General features: G+C 37.3%; 1 protein-coding gene across 1 annotated transcript; it reads right to left on the reverse strand.

Moving 5' to 3' along the window:
* Window positions 1-1,016: 1,016 nt before the first annotated feature.
* Window positions 1,017-3,953, reverse strand: LOC145629388 (protein FAR1-RELATED SEQUENCE 6-like). Its single transcript, XM_081681988.1, has 4 exons — window positions 3,075-3,953; window positions 2,875-2,927; window positions 1,216-2,740; window positions 1,017-1,118 (listed from the first exon to the last, which is right to left on the reverse strand). The coding sequence occupies exons 1-4, from the start codon at window positions 3,951-3,953 to the stop codon at window positions 1,017-1,019; spliced, it is 2,559 nt and encodes an 852-aa protein (XP_081538114.1).
* Between the last annotated feature and the right edge of the window lie 6,545 nt (window positions 3,954-10,498).

Here is a 10,498-nt window from a genome sequence, read left to right on the forward strand (position 1 = left end):
AGAACAATTATTAATTTGGGTTGTAATCTTTTATTCGGCTCGTAGGTGTTGGTGAACAATTTGTATGTCTTTAGTATTCGTATGTTGTGGATTTAATTATGTTTAATTTAAATTATGTTATAAGTTGTGTGTATTATATTTAATTTTGTTAAATTATGTTCTCATATTATGAATATATATATATATATATATATATATATATATATATGTATATATATATATATATATATATATATATATATATATATATATATATATATATATATATGTATATATATGTATATATATATATATGTATATATATATATATATATATATATATGTATATATGTATATATATATATATATATATATATATATATATATATATATATATATATATATATATATATATATATATGTATATATATATATATAGTGCTAAAAAAACCAAAAGAATATAGCTTAGTCCAACCTCTAAATCGTTTGGTAGTTGTTACTTATTCCAATGCGAGTTAAAAAAACCAAAAGAATATATTAAGGGTGGTACTTATGATGTGAGACAAATCGCAAGCTACTCGAAGTCGACTAGTAGCAAGTGCTAAATCATCTTTTAAAAAATCCGAAAGTAAATTCAAAGTAGCATATTAGCCTAAATTCAAAACCGTAACTAAATGTATATTAACCTAAATCATCTTTTCAAAATAGAGCATTAAACTAAATTCAAAGGGCCCCAAAATCCATAAGGCCCAAATACATAATGCATAAATTCAAAATAAAATTTACACCACATTTGATTAGACAATAGGTTAAGAAAACAAAATAATATGTGAATACTACTACTACAGCCCAATCCAAAAGCCCAAACACTTATTATACAAACTATTCAACTAAAAGAGGAATCAGCATATGTAAAAAATACAGTAGCCCTACAGCAAATCAAAGGGCCAAATCAAAAGCCCAAAGTTAAAATTTACGTATTTAAGTACTACTACAACAATCGAATTGCCCAATTCATCATACTACTCCTAGGACATTCAACCCCAATGAACCCCATTACGTTGGATGAGCTCATCATCACCATACATAGCATCCAGATCTTGTTGGTTCAATTGATTCCCAACAGTGTCTTCACTGAACTAAAAATACAAAAGGGTATGAAATCAAAGCTCAGAATTATTCATAACAGAAGTTGTTAACTACAAATGAAGTGATTCAATATACCAGCACTTATACCTGTTGCTGTCCCAAGCTGTGATCATCGAAGTCTATCTGCCTTGCAACAGCTTCATCGGTCAACTGTACAATGTCATCCTTTTTCTTAGCTCTATCTTTTCGACGTTGCTTTTCTTCATAGTATTTCCTCCTTGCCTCCTTTTGTCTACACACTTCTTCAAAAGTGGTCATAAACCTTGAAGCTCTAACACAACCAGGACCCCTATTTGAAGGTGGATCCTTAATGCCATCTCCAAGACCACTTTGCTGTGATTCATCCGCAACCGTAAGATCAAGGACATCAGTTCCCGCACCACCATAACCCCCTATGACGCTCTTACCCACAGAAGAAGGAGTGGCGAATACAGTGGGGCATGCAATTGCCATGTTTCTGCTCTGGGGAGTGTAATCTGTCATGGCTTCCCCAACACTGCTCAAGGGAAGTGCAGGTTTCACAATCTCCTTAACCTTCAGCTCTAAGTCTCGTAAGCCTGCAATGACCATGGCAAAAGCTTCGTCCTTCTCACTTGCAAGATATGAAATGGCCTCAAATACAAAGTTCATCTTGTCAAATCGGAGTACATCCGCAGTCTTAGATATGTCATGGTACGCAACTTTGACTCTAGTATGCTTGCGGTATATATCTTTACGCCACCTATCCAAGATGTACTTCTGCGGGACGTTAGGCACTTGCTGTATTTCTAGAGCATTGATGCAATGCCTACAAAGAATTCCATTGCATTCGAACATCTTGCATTCACATTCAACTTCCTCACTTATTGCATTGTACAAAACCCGGTAAACTCGCCACTTTGCCACAGGCTTTTCTTTTTTTTCAAATTCATTCCAAACATAAATTCTGTCTTTAATTAGGTGCTCATAGCAGCCATCCCCAAGATGTTGCAAGCTAGTGGAATTGCAATACAACATTCTCTTACACTCTCGTTGCACCTCCATGAATTTTGCATCTGTGTACACATTCCTGTACGTCTCTTCAATCTTGAAATCTTTTATTAATCCCCGAAGATACAATGCCGAATTACCATCTTCCAACCTCTCTGCTTCCCTTCGATGCTCCATGGCCCTCACATATTTCTCAGCAAAGTCACACAGTCCGGTATTACGGTCAAAAAATTCATCAAAAAAATTGTGAATACTTTCTGACCTTTGGGTGGTCTTCATTCCAGCCCAAAACATGTGCTTCATGGCAGCTGGTATCCACATTTCCCGCTCAGAATACAAAACAGCAAGCCACATGTTACTCTCCAAGTTATAGGTGGCTATAAACTCCTTCCACCTCAAATCAAATTCTTCCATACTCAAACTATCATAAATGATATTTTTTAGCACCTCTTTGAAATCTGAATACCCTTTACACTTCCCTAACTTAGAACCAAATTTGTCAGTGATATGCCAAAGACACCATCTGTGCCTAGTTTGCGGCATAACAGCTTTCAACGCTTTTCGCATGGCTGGGTCTTGATCTGTCAGAATAGCCATGGGAGGAGTTCCCCCAACTGCATCTAACCAAGTTGAAAACACCCACCTAACATATCAAATTAAACATTACACATAAGTAGCATATGTAAACAGCATAACAGCAGCAAGCAAGACTTATAAAGAGTACAACAGCAGGACATATATTTGCAAAGGTAAATGATTCACAAAGTTATAACTCACTTGAAGGTTTCAGTGGTTTCCCGCGATATTAGTGCACAACCAAGCAATGTAGTCTGCCCATGATGGTTAACACCAACAAAATTGGCAAACGGTAAATTATATTTATTTGTAAGGAAGGTCGTATCGAAACACACGACGTCACCAAAATCATCAAATGCAGCCTGGCTCCTAGGGTCTACTCATAAAACATCCTGCAGTACCCCATTCTGATCCAACCGCTGCATGTGATAAAAATTCTTGTTGTTGTTTTGCATCATTTTAAAATAACTCATCATTGCATTGGCATCCCCATCTTTGAATTTCAATTTCTTCTCCCTAGCCCTCAAATTGTGCAAGTCCCTCTTAGTGAATGGCATATTTTCTAAGCCATTCCTCTCGGCAGCAATCATATTATGCATTGTTGAAGTGTTAATACCAACATCATCACCAAATTGAAGCCTACGCTTAACATATGGCATTTTCTCCAACTCATCCAACCTGTACTTTGCCACAAACATAGCCTTAGATGGGGTGGGATTATGGTTAGTATGCTGCAAAACAACATTCTTCAGCTCCCATCTTCCATTCTCCAACAGCCCTGCATACACCTTTGCACCACAACCGCATTTTTTTGACTTTTTGGTTGCCACAGGTTCACCTTCTAACTCCCTTGATACTCTCTTTCCTCCAACCCTCCTTCTAGAATCTGGTTTACCAGCACAGTCACATTTCCAGGTTGTGGCACGTTTTACCTTCACTCCGTCTACCCACTTATAAGCACTTTGAGCAAGAACTACCCCAAATCCTTCTTGCTTCCCATATGCATTGTAAAAAACCTCAGTTTCTTGCCATGAATTAAAAATCATTCCCACCTCAGGGGGATCCACCCTAACACAGTCCATGTTCACCATGTTCTGAACATCATTGTTCTGCTCCTTCTCATCTGGAGTATCATAACCTCCACTGTCACCATTCCCCTCTACAATAATCTCATCCATTTGTCGATCATACTCCACTATCTCATCCATTAATTCATCATACTCCACCATCTCCTCCATTTGTTGAACATAATCAGAACACTCACCACTACCAACTGTCATTTACACCTATTTACAAATATATTCAAACAACTATAAGCCACAAATTTTGACAAATAGTTCACAACAATGTTTAAAATCCATAAATCAGAATATACTGCAGCTGAAACAGAGACTCGGATATATGGCAGCATTCACTTATGTGGATTTGGGACATAATCTCTGCAGAATGTAATGCAGCTGAAGCAAACACTAAGGCACATTTGTGGAGTGGCAGTGGGAGGTATACTAGCATCATTTAAGTGTTATATGCCTATAATTTCAAAATGTTTTAAGGAAGGTAGCACATAATGACATTTTATTCAACTCTTTTTGCATAAACCATGTGTACTCCATTTGCTTTATGTTGGAAAGTGCTAATGGGGGAAAAAAAATCACATTTTTCCAATAGTTAAATAATGTCATGTGTTTTCTTTGCATAAACCTCCATTCTTAAGTGAATCACATTTTTCAAACCTCCATTCTTAATTAGCCTTTTAAAATCACCAGAAACATGCTCAATAGCCAATGCATAAAGAAAGACACTACTAGATATCCAAGATTCCAAGGTTATATACTTTATTTTAGTTTAAACACAAAACTCAATTGTTTAATACTTAAATATGCTCATTGTTTAGAATCTTCCCCTTAATAGTAAGAAGTTAATTGTTGTGTATAATTGTTTAATACTTAAATATGCTTATAGATGGCCTTACCATACAAAGTATAATTGTGTATATAGTTGCCTTTGAAAGCCAAAAATGTCTTTCTCAACCATCATCAACATACAAATAACATACATGCAAAAATCATATGATTCAACACACCCACCAGATGGTACATATCATGCATTCATCACATATAGTACACAGCATACCATGGACGAGTATTTAGATTAGCAAAATTTTGATATTCAGTTCAAGGATAAAACTATTTTAACAAATATACTCGTACAGCTACACCAAATTTACAAATTTACTCAGTTCACACACATTACCAGCCATTAACTATACAGAAATTCAATGCCATTGCTTCAGCCAATTAATTCGACAACAAAAATAGAAATGCACTTTAACCACACTTACAATGTTAAGGAAGAAGCCTTTGATTCAGCAACTCTAACACCCGAAATTCGCAAACAACTTCCGAAGTTCACAAACAAAATTATACAAACCCTAAATTCGCCCATATCCTAAATTCGCGCAATTACACAAAGGAAATCCACATTCTCAATCTACATTTGCGACCCAATTACGAATTTCTAGATGAATAGGAATTTGAAGGCATAGCTGAGTATGTATTTCAAGTCATACTCTTAACTGTAAGAGGAAGAAAGAGGAGAGAGGCTGAGAAGAGAAGGAGTTGAGTTGAAATTGGGGCTGGAGCTGAGTTGAAATTCGCAAAGTAACGGCCACCAACGGGACACTATTTGTCAACGGGTATAAACTCTTAGTAAATATCCCGCGTATTTTAGTACATGTATAGAAATACATATACTCCGTATAAATAACACTCCAATACTACAGGCAGGACCCACAACACATTATTTAATGAATTTAATGTGTGCTTGGCCCAGCACGGTGCTGGGCTAAGAGTTTGCCGGAATTGTCTTACCATTCGACTCCACTCCTACAGTTTATCTCGCTAACCCTATCTCACTAACCCAAGCCAGGCTCTTCTCCTAACTGAAAAAAAAAACGGGGATGGGGAGCTTTATCTTCTCGCATTGTTAAACATGGGATATTTCTGTTTTTTTTTTTTTTTTTTTTTTTTTTTTTTTTTTTTTTTTTGAAAAACTTCCTACATGAATTAAATTTCGTTAATGAGGGTTATATGACATCTACAATAGACAATTAACGATAATGAAAACAAATTTAACAAAATAAAAAAAAAAATAATCGGTGAAGAGCTTAAAAACCAAATATATAGATATAACAATTCGGCACATTCTCGATTCGTAGTCTTATACAACTTTTTGAGTAGATCCGACACCGCTTCATAACTCGATTATGAGAGAGAAAATTCTTGTGCTAATTTCGTAACCCAAATCCGAACAATAATCAATCGTAGCCCCGCACAACCATAGACCATATTAATCACAATGAAAAATGTTTAGGGTAACAATAATACCCTAAGTACATGGTTCAATCCCATAGAGACATGTGGCTCAAATTAAAAAGCAACATGTGTCCCCATAGGAAGATGACACGTGTAAAACTGTTACATGAGCATCTGAAAAAGAAAATAAAGGGCCTCCTTACATCAGGAGGCCCAAATCATGGGAAAGCCGCAAAATGCCGCCCCCTAAGACACGTGTCCTCTCCCGATTGCGCCACCAATCAGAGCGCATAATATTAGGGTAGGAATCCTAAGGGGCACAATTCTCCACCCCTATAAATACCCCAATCATTTAAGATGGGAGGGGTGGATTGTGACATAACATTTAAGAGTACACTCAAGCTCCAACTTCTCTCTACTTTATCTCTCTAACTTTTCTGATTTCCGGTTACTAACTTGACCATCGGAGGAAAATATTCTAGCAACGGGATATTCGTTCTTTTGCAGGTGTCCAAGCCCATATGTCCGAAGGAGCGCGACCAGTATCCTAAGGGAAATCCAAAAAACACCCAAAATATTTGGCCTTGTTTGTGGGGATACTCGTCCGTTATATATGGCAATAGATGGTCAAGCACCTAATACCGACCCTGGCCCTGATCAGGATGGGCACGTAGAGAATCTAATTGCAATAATCAATTATAATGATCCTCTAACCGCCTCATTCCATGAGGTCGAGGATCCTCCGATGACTGTTGGTTCTCTCCAACTCGCCTTGAGCAAGCTTCGAAGAGAGCTTAAGAGCAAGATGCCTTCTTGTAGACACCCATTTGTGTCTCCCCAAAACCAAACCCAGTGATGAGTACCTTTCACGTCGAATCATAAAGGAATGAAGTGAAAGTGTGGAAAGTCTAGTGTTGCGGTTAGTTTTTATTTCTTTTCTTTCTCTCTGTTTTTGAAAACCTTTTTTAAGAAAACAACCAATCCAGTTTGGTTTGGTCCATATCAAGGGTCCAATAATAGTGTAGTTGGGTCGGGTTCGACAAAAAGCTTTCCAACGATATATTATAAGCCCGATTCCGATGAATAATAAGGAAATTACGGCCAAAATACTAAATTGGGTCCGGTTTGATATTTATGTGCGGCCCAATGATCTAGAGGAGGGCCTAATATTGATTTATCATTCCTAATGCAATTAGAATTGATTATAGTCTTCTAGATGTTTCTAGAAGGTTCTTTTCATTCCTAATTTAATTAGCATTGATAAATTGACTTTAGTTGACTTTTTAGAGTTTTAATCAGAATAAAAGAAGTGTTTTTAAAGGAAAATACAATTTTGCCCTCTTGTACGGCTATATTTTATCAAATTAAGAAAACGCGTGGAAACTGTTTTCCAGCGCCTGACGACAGGTTCAGCGCCTGGCGCCAGAATTGGCGTCTGGCGCTAGACTTGGCGTCTGGCGCTAGAGTCCAGCGTCTGGCGCCAATTTGTGTTATTCTCTTCGAAACTCTAATTCGTTTTTTTATCCATCTGGCTGATTTTCTCTATAAATAGCCTCCTAAAACCTCCGTTTTGAATCATAAAAAATCTCCAACTCTCTTCAAGAATCTCTTGATTACTCTCTATCTCTCTCTCTTTTCTAAACTAGCCTTTTGCACACAAAATTCCGCATTCACAAGATCTAGACACACCTAGCCAAGTTCGAAGTTGCCTTTGCCCTAGACGTGAAAGGTTTTAATTTCTGAGGGTTTGGTCCCAAATCTCTCTTTTAATTATTTAATTTAATTGTTTGTTTTATTATTTTCCTTGAAGTTACTAACGCGTGTATTTTGTTATTAGAAAGAGATACGAGGCATCTAAGTATGTGCTTTAATTGATTTATTAGTATTATGATAGAGAAATCATGTCTAGGTTGTTATTATGATTCCTAGTGTCATGTTAGGGCGTTTTGATCTTCCTAGTATCATGTTTAGGGTAAAGATTAAGCTCCTTATATCAATTGTGATTTCAATGATATTTTTTATTGTCTTTCCTAATATTCATGTTAGTATCATGTTAGGGTTAAAGCTTTGATCTTTATTGTTTAGTATCATGCTAGGGTTTGTTATTAATCTTGTTAGTATCATGCCTAGGATCTTGCTACTATTATTATGCTTTATTGTTAACATGATTAATTTTATTATGATTGTTATAATTATTATTTAAATTATTAAAGAACCTTCAAGAGAATTACTCCAAGTATCTGAAGTATCAAAATAATCTACATACATTCAAGGTCGTCTATGACATTGGAATTAATATTGAAGACAACCTGGCTAAGCTGAAAGCTTCTAACAGTAACTCTAACAGTGCTTGGAAGGGAAGAAGAACGACAATCCTTCTTCTTCAAAAACCACCCACTCAAATAATGTTAGCACCTTCAATTTGAGTGAAGTCCTCGCTATGAACAACCAAGGACAAAAGAAACCATTTAGGAGGAACTTTACTCCTATAGGTATGAGTTATGACACCGCATTTGACCGACTAAATGCAAAAGGTCTTATAACTCCTATTAGACCATTTGGGGACCCACCAGTTGAGAAGAGGACAGCTAACTGGAACCCCAATGCGCATTGCAAATATCACCAAGGTAGGGGCCATCTCACTAAAAAATTGTTGGAACTTAGGAAGCTATCCAAGATTTAATTGATAATAATAAACTGCCATTGCCCCCTGCCAATAATAAGCCAAGCATCGACAATGCACCCCTTGCTCATTCATTAGCCATCTCTGATGAGGAAAACGAAGTTGATCCCTCATATCTCATCAAGCCTATTAAAGAAACTCATACTATCAAAGAAGAGGAGGAGATCTTTTTCGATGCTATGGACGACTTTCCTGAACCAGCAAGCAAGGAAGATGTACGAATTCTTATATGGTCCATGTGGGAGGGAACAGATTTGCTACGTGAGGCTCTCGAATTCGTAAAGAAACAAGCAGAGGAGCTTCAGAAAAAGATTGATAAAACTCCACCCACGAAGAAGAAAACCTTATCTCTACAAGTAACTTACAGACCCAAGAAGAGTAATAAACTCTATACTCCAATTGGAACTTCATATGCTAAAATGTTAAAAATGCTCTCCGAGAGTGGTAAGGTCAAACCCCTCGAACCGAGACCATTTTAATCGCTAAAAAGGATAGATAGATTCTACTATCAATACCATCAATCAAGGGGGCACACTATTGAAAACTGTTTTAAATTTAAAGATTTAATTCAGAAAATGATTGATGATAAGAAGCTAGTCCAAATCCCACAAGAATAAGACATAAGAATTAATGGGGTTTGGGACAGCGATGAAGAAGATGTCTACCTAAAAGACATGGAAGGACCTCCACCTTTAGTGTCATATTCAATATATGACTTCTGGGTTGAAGAGGATTCACCTATAGATGTCCTCACAAGATCAGGGAGAACGCAACCTCCCATCTCGACATAACCTATGCCGACTACGCAAAAAGTTCCCATGCCTATCATAGAAGACAATGATATTGTCAAGCAATTCAAGAAGACCAAGGTTGAGATGAATGTATGAAAGCTTCTAGTAACATCTCGAGAACATAGGTTGGCGGTGATGAATTCCTTGGATAAGATAGGGATAGATTCTGACACCACTCCTGAGGGGTTGGCTAACTTCCTTACGAGTGATCTCCCTAGTCCTATCAACTTGATCACCTTTTCTGACAAAGATTTACCCCAGAAGGTTACAAGCATTATAAGGCACTAAACCTCACAGTGGTTTGCAAGAGAAGGAACGTCCCAAATGACTCTTGTAGACAATGGATTGACAATTAATGTTTGTCCACTCATAACTGCGAGGATGTTAGGCATAAGGGATGAAGACTTAATGTCAACACAAGGAATAAGAGCTTATGACAACACTCGTCGCCAAGCTCTCGGTAAGATTACCATGAATATAACGGCGGGAGCTATAGAACATGCTACCACCTTTCAAGTGGTAGATATTAAAGCTTCATTCAACTTATTGTTGGGACGCCCTTGGCTTCATGACCTAAAGGCTGTCCCTTCATCTCTCCATCAACAGGTAAAAGCCATAGTTGGAGGAATTCCTATGATCGATGCTTCACCCATGAGGATTAAAGCTATAGAAAATCCAATCATTAATGTGGAGCACGATGAAGACGATGAAGACTTGTGGGGCTTTAATGAAGAGGTCTTCTTAATCGAGGAGGATGAAAGGACCCCTCTCTTCCACGACCCCCACTCCAATATGACAATAAATGCTATTCTTAAGAAACAAGGGCATTTTCATGGAATGACTCTAGGAAAGAAGAAGGGAATAGCAAAACAGTTGGAATTACCTGGCCTCCCTAAGTTAGATACTTTCGGACTTGGTTTCGAACCGACTCGGGAAGATCTTAAGCGAGCCCAGGAAAGGTCTAAGGCGCGTAGGAACGCTCGCATCCAAAAGAAAGCAATCCCAATGGATCAATATCCTCTTACTCTCAATGGACA

This window comes from Chenopodium album, chromosome 1, assembly GCF_948465745.1.
Source record: "Chenopodium album chromosome 1, dcCheAlbu1.1, whole genome shotgun sequence".
Lineage (NCBI taxonomy): Eukaryota > Viridiplantae > Streptophyta > Magnoliopsida > Caryophyllales > Amaranthaceae > Chenopodium > Chenopodium album.

What these genes read in the sequence shown, in the direction of transcription:
- LOC145629388 (XM_081681988.1), bottom strand. Translation starts at nt 3,953, where the DNA reads ATGACAGTTGGTAGTGGTGAGTGTTCTGATTATGTTCAACAAATGGAG. An exon ending in GAAACCACTGAAACCTTCAA is followed by an intron (nt 2,741 to 2,874) that starts GTGAGTTATAAC and finishes TTGATATGTTAG; the next exon opens with GTGGGTGTTTTCAACTTGGT. An exon ending in ACAGCTTGGGACAGCAACAG is followed by an intron (nt 1,119 to 1,215) that starts GTATAAGTGCTG and finishes TTGTATTTTTAG; the next exon opens with TTCAGTGAAGACACTGTTGG.